At 43.1% G+C, this 21034-nt stretch overlaps 1 protein-coding gene across 2 annotated transcripts in view; it reads left to right on the top strand.

Annotated features, from left to right (window-relative positions):
• The window catches only part of STON2 (stonin 2), a 134217-nt gene that overhangs the window by 32393 nt on the left and 80790 nt on the right, over positions 1–21034 (top strand). For both annotated transcript variants that reach the window (XM_070415525.1, XM_070415535.1), the window contains exons 2-4: positions 545–800; positions 2756–3034; positions 18920–19117. In XM_070415525.1, coding sequence (XP_070271626.1) covers positions 713–800; positions 2756–3034; positions 18920–19117 — 565 coding nt within the window. In that variant the 5' untranslated portion in view covers positions 545–712. The remainder of the gene's footprint in view (positions 1–544; positions 801–2755; positions 3035–18919; positions 19118–21034) is intronic.

Below are 21034 nucleotides of genomic sequence, written 5' to 3' on the forward strand. Positions count from 1 at the left end.
TGGCACCCTCAGTCATGCTCAGGGTAGTGCTGATTGGGGGGTTGGGGCACTGCCCCCTGTCACACTCAAGGCAGGGTCGATGGGGAAGTTGTGGCGCTACCCCCTGTCATGCACAGAGCAGGGCCAATCAGGGGGTTCGGGCGCTGCCTGCTGTCACTAACAGAGCAGGGCCCATCAGGGGGGTTGGGGCGCTGCCCCCTGTCATGCGCAGAGCAGGGCCCATCAGGGGGTTGGGGAGCTCCCCCCTGTCACTCACAGAGTAGGGCCGATAGGGGAGTTGGGGCACCGCCCCCTGTCACACACAGAGCAGGGTGGACCAGGGGGTTGGGGTGCCGTACCCTGTCACACTCAGGGCAGGGCCGATGGGGAGGTTATGGCTCTACCCCGTCACACACAGAGCAGGGCCCGTGGGGGGGGGGGGGGGTGTTGGGGCACCGCACCCTGTCACACACAGAGCTGCAGGGCGATCAGGGGGTTGGGGAGCTCCCCCCTATCAGGCACAGAGCAAATTTTTATTTTTTTAAAACAGATTTCTTCTTGGCAGATTAATCAAAGACAATCTGTCTACATTCTGAGTGCTGCCACCTGCAAGATCACCGTAACAGACTCCTAGGCCCAAGTCCACCCGCTACCACACCCTTACCCCACCCCAGACATGACTCTGGGGTCTGCCTGAGGCCAGCAGTGTGAAGATGACCAGCACCTTCCTAGCATGACGACCTTGGACCATGTGATCGCTACCCAGCAGTCGGAGTGGGTCTCCTTCAATGAGGATCCACTCTTTCCCATCCCTTCTGAGGGTAAGCGGTGCTTTCATTTCCTAAGGGAAAGGATTGGCAAAGAACCACACCTGCTTGCTGTGGCTTCCACTTGATTATTCTTTGGGTGGAATCTTCATATGGAAAAAAGAGCCAGTCTGTCACTTTCCTGAGATGCAGGTTCTTCTGGTTAGAAACCTGGAGGAAGCATCTTAGGAACCTAGGGTTCCCACACAAGGGCCTGGAAACAGCACAAGTATTGGCTGCTTTCTTCCAAGTAACATAAACTTTCTATTTACAGTGTACTTTACACTCAGCCCTTTGGGTTGTTACTCCCAGCAGCAACTTGGATTTTCTCAAATTTTAAAGTGTAGCTGTTAAGAGTGACAGGCTGTAGAGGCAGATGGCTTGGGCTCAAATCCTGGCTCCATCACAGATGAGTGACATGCCCTTGGATAGATTTTTTATTCAACATCTCTGTGTGGCAGTCTATGTGCAGCATGGATAACCACAGTACCTACCTCACGGTGGTTGTGAGGAGTAAATGAATTAATGTATGTGCCTGGCTCATGGAAAGCTCTGTAGTTGTCACCCATGATCATGATGAGGATGGCCAACCTGACCTCCAAGGAACTGGTGCCAAGGCACGAAGTTCAAGGTCGGGTACAGGAGACGGTTGCAGAGCCATGTCAGCTGGTTCTGTTCTACTGTAACTGCCTCTGCTAAACCGAAACCAGCCCGCTTCATTCACAGCACCTGGCAGGTGTGAGTTCCGAGGTGTGCTTTCATTATGAGTCCTGGAGGTGTGGCTAGTCTGCACTGAATTGTGCTAAAAGTGTGAAGTACTCACACTGGATTTCAAAGACCTAGTACAAGTTAAATTTTTCATTAACAACTTTTATGTCATTTACATGTTGGAATTATAAATTTTCAACATACTGGGTTGAAATATATGTTATTAAAAGTAGTTTTGCCAGTTCCTTCTTCCTTTTTTTAATGTGGCTACTAGAACATTTAAAAGTACATATGTGGCTTATTTATTTATTTATTTATTTAACCATGCTAATCTAAAGGCTTTATTAATTTATTTGCTAGTTTGAGTTTTTAAGTTTTTATACAGTGCCTGGCCGGTGTGGCTTAGTGGTTGACCATCAACCTATGAACCAGGAGGTCACGTTTTAATTCCTGGTCAGGGCATGTGCCCTGGTTGTGGATTCAATCCCTAGTGTGGGAGCAGGGGTAGGGGGAGAGAATGCAGGAGGCAGCCAGTCAATGATTCTCTCTAATCATGGATGTTTCTATCTCTCCCTTTTCCTTCCTCTCTAAAATCAATAAAAATATATTTTTAAAAGTTTTTACACAGTAAAATGGACCACTTTTTATATACAGTTGATGAATTTTCCATGTATAGATGTGTGTAACTACCACCACAACCAGAGTATAGTTCTTTAAAAAAAACACAATTATTTGAAGGCTGTTAAATGTTTCAGGACCGATAAAGTGAAACAAATTGAGGGAAGAGCTTCTGCCATGTTTATTTATCACTGGTGCAGGGTTTGCACCTGGTAGCCTGCAGGTGTGTAATTAGGACTGTGTGGAGTTTGAGGTTTAAATTGAAGTGTCTTTAGTCCAGACAGGAGCTCTCCAGGTCAGCCATACTCTCTATTAGTCCCTATTGCCTTTTGCTTTCCTCCTTCGACTCAGCTATATTTCTTGCTTGGCCTCTGTGGGCATTTTTAGTTGTGACCCTCAAGAATTGGTGTAGATGCTGAGATAAGAACAGTGAACAAGACTACCCCAGTCTCAGCCTGGTCATGCTGAGGTTATAGTTTTGAAATCATTGCTAGGAAAACACTCCTTTGGCATAGAGGCAAATGGGCATGACTGTTGCCTTACCCTCACTCACTGTAATGGTGAGTCCTGTGATCACCCCTTGCTCATCCTTTGTTTTTCCGTCCTCGCACGTGAAGTGATGTGCTGTCTGGTGTCTGTTTCAGGGGCCACTGAAGGGCATCTCCCGGGACGGTCATCCTCCTCAGACCAGTCCGAGAGCTCCTCCGGGGAGAACCACGTGGCGGATGGAGGCTCTCAGGACCTTTCCCACTCGGAGCAGGATGACTCCTCCGAGAAGATGGGCCTCATCTCTGAAGCGGCCTCTCCTCCTGGGAGCCCTGAGCACCCCCCACCTGACCTGGCCTCGGCCATCAGCAACTGGGTTCAATTTGAAGATGACACACCCTGGACCAGCACTTCACCACCTCCTCCTAAAGAAACAGGTGGGACAGGTGGGAGGCCAGGAAGGGGTCCGGCTCAGGTCTGTGCTCCTCCGGGATGCTTCTCCTTGAGAGTGTAGAAGGCTGCGAGGTCTACTTGACCTGCTCCCAAGCCTGAAGCACTGGCCACAGAGGGGAGAGCAGGCAGAGGTCTCATCTGGCTTAATTCTACAAACCATTTTTGTGTTTGTTTCAAAAAATATATTTTTATTGATTTCAGAGAGGAAGGGAGAGTGAGAGAGATTTAGAAACATCAATGATGAGAGAAAATCATTGATCGGCTGCTTCCCGAATACCCCACACTGGGGATCAAGCCCGCAGCCTGGGCATGTGCCCCGACCGGGAATCAAACCGTAATCTCCTGGTTCATAGGTTAATGGCTCAACCACTGAGCCATGTTGGCTGGGCTGCAAACTGTTTTTGTTATCATCAGCATATGGAAGGATTTCTGTGTTCTGGGCCATTTCCAGCCTTTCACTCTTGTCCCTTGCTATTGACCTGTCTGGGAGGTATGCATATTGTTTTATCTATTAGGGATTAGAATTGCATTTACTCTGTACCTAAATTGTCAACTCCTTACGCATAGAAATGAATGTCTCTGAGTGTGAACCACCAACCATCTCTAATAGAATCACCAGTTAAATATGGATATTTTTGTGTCCCAAACCTCTTGAATCCAAGTCTTCAAGGGGGCACTGTCTTTAGTGCTAAGTACCTGATTTTGTGGGATTTCAATGGCCAGAAGCTGCACTGGAGAGCTTGGCGAAGCCAGAGGAGTTGCTAGTCCTCACCTAGTAACCTGGCTGCAAGGGTGACTGGATAACCGTGGGGGGCTGTGTTCATTTTCTATTTACAGCTGTAACAAATTACCACCAACCTAGTGGCTTAAACAGCACAGCGTTATTATTTTACAGTTCTGTAGCTCAGAGGACCAACCTGGATGCCACTCGGCTAAAATCCAGGTGTTGTCAGGCCAGCATTCCTTTCAGGAGGCTCTCAGGCAGAATGGGTTTCCTTGAACTTTCCAGCTTCCAGCAGCCGGCCACATTCCTTGATATGTGCCCCAGGCTCCATCTCAGGAGCTAGCAGTGCTGCATCTCTCTGTGCCTTTGTTCTGTGCACATCTCCCTAATTGACTCCTGCCTCCCTCTGCATTTGAAAGGCCCTTGTGATTACCTTGGGCCCCCCAGAATCATCCTGGATAATTTCCCCATCTCAAAGTTCCTTTTGCTGTATAAGGTGCCCTACTCACAGGTTCTGGGTATTAGGTGTGGACATCGTTTGTGGGGGGCATTATTTTGTCTGCCACAGAGAAGAGCAAAAAAGCAAGGCTGATAATTTTTTCTGTTGATAAGTTAAATGTTTTGCTCGTTTCAATTTTTTAAAAACAATTCCTTTGTTTTTCAGACATGCCTTTAACACCAGAAAAAACAATTTTAGGAAAAGATGAAGTGTAATTCTACCATATAATAAACACTTCCACTTTTACTAACCGATTTGCCCATTACTATATGCGTTTTCCTATTTAAGCATCAGATTTCTCTTGTTGGTGAGAAAGCCTCTGCCCTAAAAGCAGCAAGAATGAAGTGACAGGTACAGACAGGCTTCCCGGTAGCTGGAGGGAAGCAGTAACCTTTTCTAACACCTGACACTGGCGAGACAATGGGCTGATGAAGCACTTATACATGTGGCGAAAGTTACTGAGTGCTGGGCAGTGAATCAATACACAGTATGTTTCTTATTTTTAGTAAGATAACTCGTACTGAGTGCTTACTCTCCCAGGCACTACGCTCAATGCTTTGTACTCCTCACCACAATCATGTGAGGAAGGTATTAATATTATATTCATATTATACACGAGGAGACTGATGAGACAGTGGTTTTGGAAGTTGCCCAAGGCTTTGCTGGGAAGTGTCAGAAGAAAGCTTCCGACGCCAGGCAGGCAGGTCCCAGGATCTCAGAACAGCCTAGGCATGTTCAGTGGTATGTTCCGTGGATCTGTCTGCCCAGCTGTAGTTTCCTCCGCTCTCTCATTCCTGGGAGGCTGGGAGGTGAGGGAGGGATGGGGTGGTATTTCTCCACTCGTTTGCCCTAAAATGGTCGTTGATTATATTCATGGCATTCAGATTCTTTCACATCTTGTTCATTCATACCTGGTCTTTGGCCTTAAATATGGCTCAGAACTATTTATAGGACAGATGAGTTAATTTGCTTCAATTCTTCACCACTTATTTTTGCAAACTAACTGGGGATAACCATAACTATGTTGCCCCCATTTGACTGAGGATCCTGGCCTGTAACGGATGATGTTATGGATAGTGTTGAAAGCTTATGGCTCTGGCTGGGTGCTCAACTGGTTGAAGTGTGTTCCATGCATCAAAAATGTTCTGAGTTTGATTCCCAGTCAGGGCACATACCTGGTTGTGGGTTCAATCCGTGGTCAGGGCGAGTACAGGAGGCAACTGATTGATGTTTCTGTCTCTAGCTCTCTCTTCCTTCCTCTCTCTCTAAAATAAAAAAAAAAAAGCATATCCTCAGGTGAGGATTAAAAAATACAAAATAAAAGCCTTATCTTTTAAGGCAGCAGTTCTCAAAGTGTAGTCTATAGATCCAGGAGGATTCCGAAGACCCTTTCAGGAATCAGAGTGGAGTCAGAGTGATTTTTATTATAACTCTAAGATGTTATTTACCTTTTTCACTGTATTGGTATTGGCATTGATGGTACAAAATTAATGGTGAGTAAAACTTCTGGCACTGTGTACTTACTTTAAAAAGTCAATCTCACTTAATATCCTTGATGAAGTAGTACAAATTCTTAATTTTATTAAATCATGATTCTTAAGTATATCTCTTTAATATTACCTGTGACAGGTTGGGAAATATGCATAAAATACTTCTTCTCCATATCAAAGTATAATGGTTCTCTTAAAGAAAAATGGTTACCTAGAAAAATAATTGGGTTTTAAATTTTTTCAATTAAAGAAATAAATTAAAAAAGTTAAAATTGTCCTTAAATGTTTATAATTAAAACTAGAGGCCCTGGTTTTTGTGCACTGGAGGGGGGTGTCCCTCAGCCCGGCCTGCACCCTTTCTAATCTGGGACCCCTTGGGGGATGTCTGACTGCCAGTTTAGGCCTGCCTTCCCCTGCCAGCCTGATCGCCCCCTAACTGCCCTCTCCTGCCTGCCTGATCGCCCCTAACGGCTTGCTTCCCTGCGGGCCTGATCGCCCCTAACTGCCTCTGCCTCAGCCCCTGCCACCGTGGCTTTGTCCAGAAGGAAGCCGGACGTCCGGAAGATGTTCGGTTAACCCCGTTTAACTAGCATATTACCCTTTTATTAGTATAGATAATGCAAAAAAGTCCTTGAATAAAATATTAATATTTTAAAAACAGATCCCCCAACACTTACATGACTGCCACACACATCTCATCCTAATCCCAACACTAGTTGTAATAAGACATGCTTTGTAGGTCTCCCTTCATTTGCTTTTAATTCTCCCCCAGAACTCTTACTCAGTTTTGCCCCAAATCAGTAGTGCCCACTGAAAAAACGGGCAGGGTGGGGCAGCTTATATAGAATGAGTGACTGGTGTTTTTTAGTCTAATCTGACTATAGAAACGAACTATCTGACTATAGAAACCATTTACCCATCCTAAAAATGCTTCTCTTAGCTTATGAATTTCCATCAATCAGATCCTGGATCTATAATGGGCTAAGCTTCAGTATATCAAGTAAAAATTATGTTGGTATGGATAACACATGAATGAATTGGAATTGAGTAAGCAAGATATTTGATCTGTTGTATTTAAACATGCAGAAATTGAACCTATGGAGAATGGTGGAATATGTAGGTGTGTCTCCATGCATAGCAGGTAGTGAAGTTCAGCCAGAAAAAAAGGGCTCCATGGGAACTGAGTTTTGGCTTCAGCCATTTTCCCAGTCACCTAAGTATCAATAGAACAAACAGACTCTTTCCTATAAGATAGTTGCAATTTCTTTCCATTTCATTCCTCGTGTCCCATTTGCCTGTATTAAATGCCCAGCACTTCTGATAAGACAGAGGTCTCTGTGTCAGGAGAAAGGGAAAATGTATGTCTTGGATCTGTCCCTTGCAGCTTCTCTGTGAATATCCTTATATGAGAAGATTATGATCTTGGCCTAAGAGAAATAGGTGGGAGGACCAAAAAAAAAAAAAAAAAGAGAGAGAATAAATGGGACCAATTAGGGCTGTTCCTAGTCTGGATTTCCAGAAGCAGACAGTGGAGCCTTACTTAGCCAGCTGTGCCATGCCTTAACATCTGGCTTGCAAAGAGAAGTTAGGAAAGAAAGAAAACACACACACGCACACACACACACACACACAGTAGCAGGTGAAGAAATGTTTTTCTGGGATCCTCCTCTTCTTCCCCCAGTTCCCATGCCTTCACTCTTTCCAGTTTTTCAGGCAGATGAAGCACACACACACACACAAAAAGAATTTATCCTTTAAGCTGTGCCACCTAAGAATAAAGGCTGGGGAGCATTGGATTTCAGCCTGGAATGGGAATGTACTCTTGGCCCTAATTAAAATGCAAGGAGGCTGTAGGCATGGTGGAGTTAGGGACAAAGAGACTGTCATGAGTGGTAAATCTCTTATTTTTGTGGCATTTAAATACCAGAAGCTGAGCTGGTAGCTTAGGGAAGCCAGGGAGTTGCTAGTCCCCACCCTGGTGACCTGGCTACTTAGTTTATTGTTCACTGAAGCATACCAAGGTCGATTGTATAACCTGGAACCACAGCTGGTGGGGAAAACAACTCCAGAAATGCTTACATCCGTCAAGGGAACAAGTTTCTTTTGGATTTCAACTAGGGCAGGATTTGCAGTGAATTAAGTGCCATTGTGGTTGGTCTGGGGAAAAAGAGATACAGATCTCCCTTAGAAAAAAAAAATTAATAAAAGCAGTTGAGTGACAAAGCCCTTCTGTAACCATATGTATAGGAAAGATGACTGGTATCCTTGGACCTGAGGATACTAGGCTGAGAGGGCACATAAAATCATGCCTCTTGAATCGTTTGTAAAAATTGTTTCCTCCATTCCCTGACACTTGGTGTAGGCCAACTTTGGGATTCATATCTCTTTGGCTTAAGAAGACCACTTTGGCTCAGACTATGTTGATAAATATTATCTTTAGAAAGATTTTTATTAGAGTTTTAAATGTCAGATACTTAAGACTTAAAACAGCCAGAAGAATACTGTTCACATCTCCAGTGTGAAGATGCCATATGATCTATCTGCATTACATGGTGAAAAATATAGAGAAATGTAACTGAAAACTCATTTGCTGAATCTTGAACTAAATGCATAGCTATTTTGTTAAACCCTGAGCAGAATGAAAGTGTTTTGAAAAATGAGCTTCTGGTGAATCTGTTCAAGTAAAAATGGAATCTTTATATTATTATCTAAAAAATATTTTGAAATGAACTTCAACTCAGGTAGTGTTTTATTCACACCGGGGCCTTTAGCTATAGTGTTTCTGAGTTTTCCTAGTTGCAAAAAGTTTTCCTAGCTTAGTATTTTGCCTTCTCTGGCTTTAAAATTCCACTGCACACCAGGAAGACTGTAGTGGCCATTCTTTACAAAGATTCTTTCAGAGCAAAGACTGATTTTAAGCATTATGCAAGTGTGTGTGTGTGTGTGTGTGTGTGTGTGTGTGTGTGCTTAGACTGTTTGCAAATGCATGCAGACAAATTGACTGGACGAGCAAAGTTCATCCTCAAAATTTTAAAAAATTAAGGCGTTATTATCAGCATGAGGCTTCCTGTTCACTTGTCATGCTTTGCACTGACCTTCCTCTGCGGACATGGCCATTTGATAGCAAGGCCAAGGCTGAATTGGACCCATTATGCAGATCCTGCAGGATATGCATAGTTACAAACTTAAAAAAAAACAACCTTTTATTTCCGGAACATTTGTCCCTCAGCCCAAGCCATATACTTGTATTCCCTTGTGCTTCAAATGTTTGCCCCAAAGACTTGGGCTAAGGCCTTCCCATTGTGTCTGGGGAAGCTCATTATCTGGGACCAGAGAAAGAGCCACTTGTTTGGGGAGGACCAGTGATGATGTCAGCCGTTCAAGAGGGAGGCAGGGGGGACAGCTGAGAGACTTAATCCCGGGGAAGTCTAGCCCAGCCCAGCGGGTAAATTCTATTATGTTTTTCATTCTGCCACTGGGGGTGAGTGATGGGTGGGGTGGAATAAGATCCCAGACCCTTGGTGACTGTAGCTGCGGCCCACTGCATTTGGCATGCATATGTATATCCCTCCTCAACAGAGAAGGTCTTCTTTTCCTTTAATACCTTGAATTGTTCTTCTCCACTTTTTAATGTAATTCGTGACCTTTCCGGAATCCATCTCAGACAGGGATGTCCTCAGGAATGAGTTTTAACAGAGCCCTTCTTCCTCAGGGCCCTCTCCACTGGGCTCCACACTGCTCTAATCGCCACCTCTCTTGCTGTTCCCAGCAAGCTCTTTTCTGTTCTTGCTGTTCCCTGCATCCCTTAGAGCTCGTCCACATTTTCACTCAGAGCTCTGCTCAAGCGTTTTCCCCCAGCTTTTCCCGCTTTAAATGTGTACACCCCGTGTCTCTACCCAAAATTAGGTTATATATTTGTTTCTTTGGTTATTGTCTCTCTTCCCCAGTAGAGGGAAGGGACTTTGTCCACTTCATTCACACACTGTCCCAGATTATGGTGCATGGAACTTAGTCGGTGCTCACTTAGCATTTGTTGAATTAATGAATGAAAAGTGAAAGATGTACTATGTGAAACCTGCTATGGAATGACTAAGTGACTTCTGTTTATGGGGGTAATGGGCTGTTAGGTTGAAGGACAGCCACCTCAATAAAGTGAAATTTTTTTAACAAAATAGGTAAAGAAACTAGGCCAGTCTCTTCCTCATCATGCACTTTTTTTATTAGCTGACTATTATTTGACTTCCCATTGTTATACACACAATGCATATACATATATACATATAAACATGCCACATACATGTACACAGACTCATAGCATATACACATAAAGTAACATACACATACATGTGCACACACATATGTACATATATACAGAGTGGGGCAAAGCAGGTTTACAGTTGTTTGTATGGAAAATAATACAATAATTTACAAATAATATTAGAAGAATAAACTATTCCTCAAACTCACAACTGTAAACCTACTTTTGCCCCACCCCATATGTGTACGAACACACGCATACTTTTCCTGGGGGCTGCCTTAAAAAAAACACACTTAAAACTGTCCATTATATTTTTGTTGGATTTGAAGGTACCATCATGTCATGGGGGGAAAGGGGTCTCTCAATGATGGCTTTTTACAACTACCTAAAAGGGACCTTGAAATATTTCACTAGAATGTCAATATTATCCTTTTCCAGAGCCTGTGCTAGCTCACCCAGGTGGCCTTGTGGCCTGTCTGACCCCCTGTGTGGGACACAACACCGTACACTAGGCAAGCACACATTTCATTAACTCGCTCATTCATGCAACAAAATTTAGGTGCTGGGAAAGCAATTATGAGAAAGTTGGCCACAGTCCCTGCCCTCTCCAAGCTGAGGCTGCCTAATGGTTGGGCAATCTGTTACCAGTGAAGCCTTGTGGGATGAGAGGAGTCCCTCCGAGCCAGTCCTGGGGCAGCCGCTCCTCGTTGCCAGCTGTGAAATCGCAGGGGAGTCACACAGAAAGACCACGATTTGATCTGTTTTGGACTCATGGATAGGCATGTTTATAGCATTGGAAATATCATATAGCTCTAGTGCGTAGACATCGAAGTGTAAATAAAGGACATGACATCAAAATGCATGTAAGTATTGAAAATGTTCATCTACCCAGGACCCCAAAGGATAAAGAGAAAGAGAAGTAATGTATTTGCTGTGTTAGTGAAGCTGGCAACTTGTACATTTATTATTCATTCAACCAATGGTGCCTTGAGCCCCCACTGTGAGCCAGTCACTGTTCAAGTCACTATTCCTGCCCCGTGGAGCATGTGTTCGGTTGGGGGAGCCATTCCAGAAACACCATAAAGAAGTAGACAATGTAAATGTGTTGGGTAATGTGGGAAGTGGGAAGGAGAAAAAAAATGAAACCCAAAAGGGGCTGCGTGAGGGACAGTGTGAAAATTTACAGAAGGCCAGGGAGTGTCTGTGCTGCAACTTTTGAGTGAAGACTTTAGAGAAGTGAAGGAGCAACCTTGCAGAAATTGGGGAAGGAGGCTTCCAGGCGGAAGAAACTGCAAGCGAGGAAGGAACTAACTACAAGTGACTGGTCTCTGAGGGACACCGTGTTCCTGGGGTGTGACTGCAGTGGAGGGAACGGGGGGGGGGGGGGGGGGATGTTGGGGGGAGAAGAGAAGGAGACAGGCAGAGAGTCCTGGGACTCAGACCACGCCGCTCCTCAGAGGGCACGGTGAGGACTTGCCCGTTTACTGTGGGTGAGATGGGGAACTAGTGGAGGGTTCGGAGCACAGGTGTGGGTAAAATTTGACTTAAGTTTGAACAGATAATTCTATTAAGACTGTGGCTGAGGCCCTAACTGGTTTTGCTCAGTGGATAGAGTGTCAGCCCATAGACTGAAGGGTTCTGGGTTCGATTCTGATCAAGGGCATGTACCTTGGCTGTGGACTCGATCCCCAGAAGGGGGCATGCAGGAGGCAGCTGATTGATGTTTCTAACTCTCTATCCTTCTCCCTTCCTCTCTGTAAAATCAATATTTTACAGAAAGAAGAAAAGAAAGGTGTGGCTAGGACAAGTGAAGAAGCAGAAAGAACAGGTGGGAGGTATTTGCAATGAGCCAGGCAGGAGAGGATGGTGGCTGGCACCAGGCTGGTAGCTGGGAGATGGTGGGCAGGGATAGGATTTCAGACATGTTCTGGAGGAGGGACTAGTGCAAGTTGTGATGGACCGAATGTGAGAAGACTTAGGGATGACTGGAAGGTTTTATTCTGAGAACCTGAAAGGATGAAGGAGCTGGTGTGGAGGGGATCACAGGAACGCAGTTTTGGACACGGAAAGTTAGATCCAAGTGGAGATTTCAAGTAGATTTGGACATAAGGATTTTGTCTGGAAATGATAACAGCTACCACTGAATTATATTTGAGTACTTCTTTTGTGCCAAGCACTTCTCCAGATTTTTTGTCATTATTAACCTAATCCCCTTCTGAGGTGGGTACTATTTATAGCCCCATTTTACAGGTTAACATGCAGAAGAACAGACGGATTAAGTAATTTGCCCCAGGCTATAGGGCCAGATTCAAGATCCTTGTACATACCTCATAGGCGAGGGAGAGGCAGATTTCTATCTTTCATCACTTTTTTTCTTGCCGGATGGGTGGGGCTGGGAAGCACTGGGAGGAGGGCCACCTGCTGCTACCAAAGGCCCACCCCGGGGGAGAAGAGTTCAGGCTCAGTACTTCAACTCTTTTGTGGCCTGAGGGCATTCAGCTCAGAACCTAAATAAAGTGATTCATCCAAGATTTCTAAGTGGATAATTAAAGTACATTAGACCAAATGAGAACAGTCTGTGAGATGTAGGGACGGTGCCTCTCCCAGCTGCATTACTCTATGTTTCTCTTTCAAGGGAAATATTAAAACGTTCTCTAAGAAATGTAAAGATCTAATGTGAAAATGTAAATAATTGGAATAGCTTTCTTTCTAAGTCGTTGGAGCCTTTTGATATGTGGTTCTAATAAACCTTAACTATTTTAAGGAACATATTTTAAATGTATATTAAATTTTTGTTTTTTAATAAAAGGAACCTACTTTAAATGTATACTAAATTATAAAGATCAATAGTTCAACCCATCACCCAGTTTAATAAATAGAATGTTGTCATCACCCAGAAGCCCTTGGGTTTCCCTATGATCATTTCTTCTAAACATCCTCTTCCCTCCCTTCGCATCACCACTTTTCTGTTTTGTGTTTTGTGTTAATAATCACATTACTTAAGATTTTTAACAGCTATACTACCTACACATGTATTAAGAATGATATAATTGAATTTCACCTGTTTTTGAACTTTATATAAATGGAATAATACTGTATATATTATTTCCATGGCTTGCTTTTTTAACACACAGTCTGAGATTTTTCCATGTTTTTACCTGTAATAATAGTTCCTTTAGTTTTTATTGTTGTGAATTCCATTATATTAATATCCCACAGTTCATTTTTCTGTTCTATTATTGGTGGATATTTGAGTTCTTTCTACTTTTCTGGGAATTAAGAATGTGCTTCTTTGAGCATTCCTTTTGTGTCTTTTTTCCTGGAAAGATTCTAAACATAAATCCTGGTGAACATGTGTAAGTGGTTCTCTTGTATAAGAAAAGTTGGAGGGGCCCTAGCTGGTTTGGCTCAGTGGATAGAGTGTTGGCCTGGGGACCAAAGGGTCCCAGGTTCGATTCCAATCAAGAGCCAGAGTACCTTGGTTGCAGGCTTCTCCCTGACCTGGGCCCTGGTCAGGGCTCATGCAGGAGGCAAGCAATTGATATGTTTCTCTCACATTGATATTTCTCTCTGTTTTTCCCTCACTCCCCTCACCTCCCCCCGAAAAAAACAAAAAAAAAAATCCTCGGGAGAGGATTAACAACAACAACAAAAAGTTGGAGGGAAATTACTGTGCTGTAGGGTATGTTTATCTTCAACTTATTCAGATAACACCAATTTATCTCCCATCAGCCATCCTATATAATAAAAGGCTAATATGCAGAGTGTCCCCTTGGGAGTTCGACCAAGAGATTGGGAGTTTGATTGCTTGCTATGATGTATGCTGAACACCAGGGGGCAGGGTGGAATATGGTGGGCGACCAGCGGCAGCGGTGGGGTGCTAAGGGAGCAAGGGAAGGAGGAGGTGGGGAAGCTGGGAGGCAGGGAACCTGATGGGCCCTGATCTCTGGCCAGGCCTAGGGACCCTACCTGTGCACGAATTTCATGCAGCGGGCCTCTAGTATATATAAAAGAGGCTTAAGCCTCACTTGCTCACTTACACTTGGAATTGTCATTTCTATCTTTGTCATGGGGAGGTAAGGAGATAGGAAAGGGAGGTAAGGAGAATGGTATTTCATGTGGTTTTAATTTGCATTTCTTAGATTACTAATGAGGTTGAGCATCTATTTTTTTTCATTTGGATTTTTTCATAAGATGCCTATTCAAGTATATTCTTGTTGGGGTTTCTCCCTTTTTTCTTGCTGATTTCTAGGAGTTTCTTGTGGGTTTAATGAATGGTAGATATTACCTCCTACCCTGTGGGTGGTCTTTTCACTCTCTTTATGGTGCCTTTTTTGTTCTTGTTAATCCTTACCCATTTTTTCCACTGACTTTTTTTTAAGAGAGAGTGTGAGGGAGAGACCGAAGAAGGGGAGAGAAAGAGAGAGGGGGTGGAGAGAGAGAAAGAGAGAGAGAGAGAGAGAGAGAGAGAGAGAGAGAGAGAGAGAAAGAGAGAGAGAGAAAGAAAGAAAGAAAGAAAGAAAGAAAGAAAGAAAGAAAGAAAGAAAGAAAGAAAGAAAGAAAGGAAGACATCGATGTGAGACACATGGATTGATTGCCTCATGCATAAACCCTATCAGGGCCCAGGACCTAACCTGCAACCCAGGTACATGCCCTTGACCAGGAATTGAATCTTCGACCCTTTAGTGCATGGGCCAATGCTCTAACCACAGAGCCACACTGACCAAGGCTATGGTGCCTTTTGGTGAAAATAAGTTCTTAATTTTAATGATATGACTTTTTTTTTTATGCTTAGTGCTTTCTGTGCCCTATCCTGAAGTCATGAGCATATTTAGCTATATGTCTTCTAAAATAGTTCTTGTGTAGCCTTCCACACTTTGACTTTCAGTCCACTTAGAATTGATTTCTCTGTATAGTGTGAAGTAGGAATCAAAATTTTTTTCATATAGTATTTCCCCAATATTATTTCTATTATTTTATTTATTTCAAATATGTATATTTTTAAAATTCTATTTCATTCATACCTAATAGCATGATGCTGCTCCTTAATATGAGGGGGGGGGGCGTGGAACCATGCTAGGATTTTGATTGAGGATGCAATAAATCTATAAACCAATTTGAGAAGAATTAACATCTTCACAACATTAAATTTTTCAATCCCTAAATATAGTATATTTCTCCATTTAGATCTTCTCTATGGTCTATTAATAAACTTTAGAATTATCTCCTGAGGACTTGCACATCTTTTGTTAGATTTATTACTATACCCTTCATATTTTTAGTTGCTATCATAAATGCTATTTTGTTTCATTTTTTAAACATTTCTTGCTGTTTTTCAGAAATACAATTCATTTATATATACATATTAGTACCTTGTTAGAATTATTACTTTGGTAATTTATCAGTAGGGTCTTTTGGTTATTTTATGTGCACAAAAATATTATCTGTATATAATGAAAGTTTTGGATTGCTCTTTATTTTACTCCTCCTTGCTTTCTGCCTTATTGCACAGGCTCTGCCCACAAATATGATATTGAATTGAAGGGAATGGGCACCGTCATCTTGATCTGGATTTTCTTTTTTTAAAATATATTTTTATTTATTTCAGGGAGAGGGAGAAAGAGAGATAGAAACATCATTGATGAGAGAGAATCATCGATCGGCTGCCTCCTGAATACCCCCTACTGATGTGTCTTCTGTAAACAGCAATTTGGATTTCATTTGTTTAGTCAGCCTAACGGTCTTCCTTTTAGTTGGAATATTTATTTCATTTATGTTTATTATCAAATACTGATACGTTTTCTTTCCGTCATCTTATGTTTCTTTCTCATTTTTTTTTCTTTCTCTAAGATTAATTGACAGCCACTGAATTGGTTTCTCTTGTTGGGAAAGCGATCATCATCCCAATCATTTCTTTGAAAGTAACCTAAAAGCCGAAACCAGTTTGGCTCAGTGGATAGAGTGTCGGCCTGCGGACTGAAAGGTCCCAGGTTCGATTCCGGTCAAGGGCATGTACCTGGGTTGCGGGCACATCCCCAGTAGGAGATGTGCAGGAGGCAGCTGATCGATGTTTCTCTCTCATCGATGTTTCTAACTCTCTATTTCTCTCCCTTCCTCTCTGTAAAAAATCAATAAAATATATTAAAAAAAAAAAAAGAAAGTTACCTAAAATCTTCTCTTTGTCTTTGTTCTTATATAGCTTTTTAAAAAAAAATCCTTATCCCAGGATATGTTTATTGACGAGAGAGAGAGAGAGAGAGAGAGAGACAGACAGAGAGATCAATGTGAGAGAGAAACATCAACCAGTTGCCTCCTGAATCAAACCCTTTGGTGCACAGGATGACGCTCCAACCAGCTGAGCCACCTGGCCAGGGCTTATAAAGTTTTGATGTCCACTAGTGGAATTGTTTTGGTTACCCTGCTTGTGGTATCTTGGGATTTCTAATCTGACAAGTAAAATTTTTAATAAATTCTGGGAAATTCTTAGCCAGCATTTCTCCAAATATTGCCACTGCAAACGCGGGAAGATTTAATATTTAAACCCCTGAACAAAGGAGTCCCCGTGGCTCTCTCTCTTGCTGCTCCCGCCTGACTCCTGGCTTGCGGGGCTCTCATGCCCTACCCTCGCCCACGAGGCCCACAGCTATGTGGACTCCACACCTGGACGGATTGAATCTATCCTGATGCTACACCGAACCCCCCCCCCCCCCCCCCCCCCCCATGGAATGGAAACTCTGGACACTGGTCCTATTTCAGCTCCACTAAAGCCCCAGCTCCACCTTTTTCAGGACTGGGTTAAGGGCATGGGACTTTACCAGCCCGAGGAATGTGTCCCATTCCTGAGATTGAGAAAGTCGATAAGTCGAAATTGAAGAAGATGCAAACGCAAGAGAAAAATCCACCACCTTCAAAATACTAAATGATTGAGCAGGAGAAGCAAGCAGGCGAATCGTGATGAGACACACACTGCCACTATGTATTGTATGTGCCACAAGCATTGCCTTCTTGTTTTACTTCTTTCAGCTGTTTAACTTTGTAAGATGCAAAGAGCTTGGGTCAGTTTAAAGGATTGTGCTGCCCCATTTCACACCAGAGAACTGCTGACAACAAAGGCCTACCTGCCTCTCTCTCCCATCGGCCTGTCTGGCTGGCGGGGAAGGAAAAGAACTTGTGTGTTGGTGGAGGAAGAAGCTGGGTGGGACAACAGTGAAATCTGGAGTAAAAACCGACCTGGTCCAAGGTGTCCTGCAGGCTGAAAAATGCAGTTTAATCAGAGTGCCTTTTTTGTTGTTGCTCAAATGCTTTTAATTATTAGAATGCCCATTTTAAAAAATATGCTAATAAAAAGTTTTAAAACTTGGAGGGGGGGGGGGGGAAGGTGTGTTAACCTAGATACACAGAAATAATGGATAGGGCTTTCTTAAGGCAAAAGTAAGCTTTTCACTAAAGTTATATTCCTGGGGTGTGACTACCCACCGTGACCTGCCCAGTTAGGAATTTATGATCATCTCACCCTGTGAGATTACTTTCCATAGAGCCCCTTTTTTCCTGTCCACAGTGGTGTTGAACCATGACAGAGAAAAGAACTACATGTTTTATAAATGCCCAAGAGAATACAGAATGAACATTCTCTGTAGTTTTGTTTTTCTACTATACCACAAATAGTACTATTTATTCTTTCTCCTCTCTTAAAATCTCAATTTTCTCTTCCTATTGTTTAACCCAACTCTGTAATTTTAATCCAGCCAGGAGAACTGACTCAGTCTTCTGGGTCAGCTACTTCACCTCCGAGTCCCTTTTCTACTCTATAAAATAAGCCCATTGCCTATTTCTCAGGCTTGATGGGGATGAGCCACTTGTAAAGGTGGCTGACATTTCATGGGTACTTGGTAAACCCTTATTTCTTTTTTAATCTTCCTTTCTCATCCATACTCTTGTCAACACTTGTTTTCAGTACTTCTCAGTAAATTTGCTATAAGAGTCTTTTGCAACACCGTGGAGAAACCTAGTGGAAGTCAATGAACTAGACAAACTAGGAGCATTCAAAAACTCGACTTTTACTTTATTATTTTTTGTTGTCAATATTGCAGATGTCCCCCATTTCCCCCCTTCTGTCCCCCTTCACCCAATCCCTGCCCTGCCCCAGGCCTTCCCCACACTATTGCCTGTGTCCATGGGTTATGCATATATGGTCTTAGAAAATGTAACTTCTAAAAAAGAGACTTTCTGAAGTGATTTTGAAAGGCTGAATTTGGTGCTCAGGGCTAAGGAGATAAAGCCAAGCCCTGTGCATTTTCCCCTTAGAGACATGTTTCATTGTATCGCTTGTCGGCAGCCCCAGTAAATGTCCAATTGCTCATGTAACGATGTGCAGCACCGCCAGGTACAGCCCAACCAAGGCGTGCAGGGGCTTATCACATTCATATGTAAATACATATATACTCCATATCCACACTTATCCCTTGACTCGATGTAGACCTAATTTTGCAATGTAAGTTGGTGAGTTTTCTTGAGCTCGTTGGCCTGCCACTAAAAATGGACAAAATGTAAGGGTAAGGGTAAAACTGTAAGACTCGTGTAGTTTGGGTTTGAACGAAGCTGAAATCTAAGTTTAGAAATAAAAGTAGACCCTAAAGTCACTCATAGTCTTTAGTAAAATTTTGTGTTTTGTTTTGAGGGTCATGAGACCTCAGTGGTATCGATTTTGACACTCACAGTGGGGTCTCAATTGCTTTTCCCTGCTCAGTATCATGAATGGTACTTCCTACATACTTCCTTGCCTTGTGCAGCTGTTGAGATTTCATAGGGTCTGAGCAACATCGAAGTAAGACAAGCTCTGAAGGAAAACAAAGGACAGTTACTTAAAGTGTATGCTTTTGGTTTGTGGTCTGTCCCCAGGCCTACCATTGACCTTGCCTTGCTGGACATGCCCTTCCTTCAACTCGCTGGGGAGATGCCCTCTGACCTCCGAGAGCAGCTGGACCACACACTCTGAAGACACCAGTAGTCCTAGTTGCTGCCCCTCATACACAGACCTGCAGCTCATCAATGCGGAGGAGCAGATGAGTGGCAGGGCATCTAGGGCCGACTCTACAGGTAAGGCGGAGCACCAAGCCACAGGGCTTTGCAAATCATTCTCAGTGACCTGTAGCCCCTCTTCAAATCTCTGTAGCCAGCTTTGATTGCAGAATGAGGTCAGGCTTAACCATCCAGTCAAAAAGCTAGACTCCTGAGTGATTCAAAATTACATTAGAAGAAAAGAAAACATACACAGATTGGCTGATTGGTTAGAAGATGATAAATATTGGGAAACCATTTGACAGTGTCTTCTTTGTTATTATTTTTTATTGTTTGAAGTATTACATATGTCTCCTTTCCCCCCCAAGGACCTCTACTGGGTTGCTTCCACTCTCCAGCACATGCCCTCACTCTCCTACTGTCTGTGACCATTGGTTATGCTTATATACATGCATACAAGTCCTTTGGTTGATCTCTGACCCCCACCCCCCAGCCTTCCCTCTGAGGTTTAATGGTCTGTTTGATGCTTCTCTGTCTCTGAATCTATTTTTGTTCATCAGTTTATGTTGTTCATTATATTCCACAAATGAGTGTGATCATGTGATATTTATCTTTCTCCGACTGGCTTATTTCGCTTAGCATAATGCTCTCCAGGTCCATACATGCTGTTGTGAATGGTAAGAGTTCTTTCTTTTTTACAGCAGCGTAGTATTCCATTGTGTAGATGTACCACAGTTTTTTTAATCCACTCATCTGCTGTTGGACACTTAGGCTGTTTCCAAATCTTAGCTATGGTAAATTGTGCTGCTATGAACATAGGGGTGCGTATATCCTTTCTGATTGGTGTTTCTGATTTCTTGGGATATAATCCTAGAAGCAGGATCACTGGGTCAAATGGGAGTTGATTTTTAATTTTTTGAGGAAACTCCATACTGTCTTCCACAGTGGCTGTACCAGTCTGCATTCCCAGCAGCAGTGCATGAAGGTTCCTTTTTCTCCACATCCTCGCCAGCCCTTGTTGTTTGTTGATTTGTTGATGATAGCCATCTTTTGAGACAGCATGAATGGACCTGGAGATTATCATGCCAAGTGAAATAAGCCAGTCAATTCAATGAGTTTGGCATTACTCTGGTACTGAAACCAAAGAAACAAGGTCCCGCTTCCTCTTAGCTCCAGCACCAGGGTGAGGCTTTGGGGGATACAGACACATACTAGCAGGAACTGGATTATCTGGTTCGGGGCAGGAACTCGGGGGTGGCTTTCTCCCAGATGGAGAGATGCTCGCAGGAATCATAGTTCCTATGCTGGGACCTCCCCGGTCTCAGGGCTGACTCAACAGTATGTCTTAATGTGTTATTTTCCTGATGGTTTGGTACAAGTACTGTTCTCTGTCAATTTTGCTTCTCCTGGGATAACAACTATTGGTAATATTCTCAGAATTGAATCTTGCATCCTACCACCCTCACATCTTTCCTCTTCAGCAAAAGGCAGGTAGATTTAAGCAGAGAAAAAGTAAATGTTATATGAAATGGAATGAGAATCAGGACTCAGCCATTGTGTCTAGACTACAAATCATTTTGCAGTTATATTTACTCTGTTGGGCCTGAGTTGAACTATGTACATCAGCATGCAGCATCCCGGGGTCTCATTGATTAAATTTCCAGTAGGTGTAGGATGGAATGCCGGCTGGCTCTGTGGGTGGAATATGGCCTATCAGCAAGCACCATACTACATGTTAGGATTAGGATGGCATTGGAAACATGTGGTGTGTTCTTGGTGTTTTGGCTGTTGGGCCCAAGAGATTGTTTTCCTTTGAAAGGGGTGGAGTTACTGGTAGTTTCTCTGTGGATGAAATTACCCAGTATGTCCAATAATGTTTTTCTTTCTCAAATGTTGTTTAGGAATTTGTCTCTGAATCATTTTTCAAACTTGGGTAACATTTACCCTCATGCTGTGTACTATTGGGGGTTCTACAAAGAGAAAGGGTTCAAACAT

Source organism: Myotis yumanensis, unplaced genomic scaffold (assembly GCF_028538775.1).
Source record: "Myotis yumanensis isolate MYYU_CA2020_CCGP unplaced genomic scaffold, mMyoYum1.0.hap1 SCAF_1, whole genome shotgun sequence".
NCBI lineage: Eukaryota > Metazoa > Chordata > Mammalia > Chiroptera > Vespertilionidae > Myotis > Myotis yumanensis.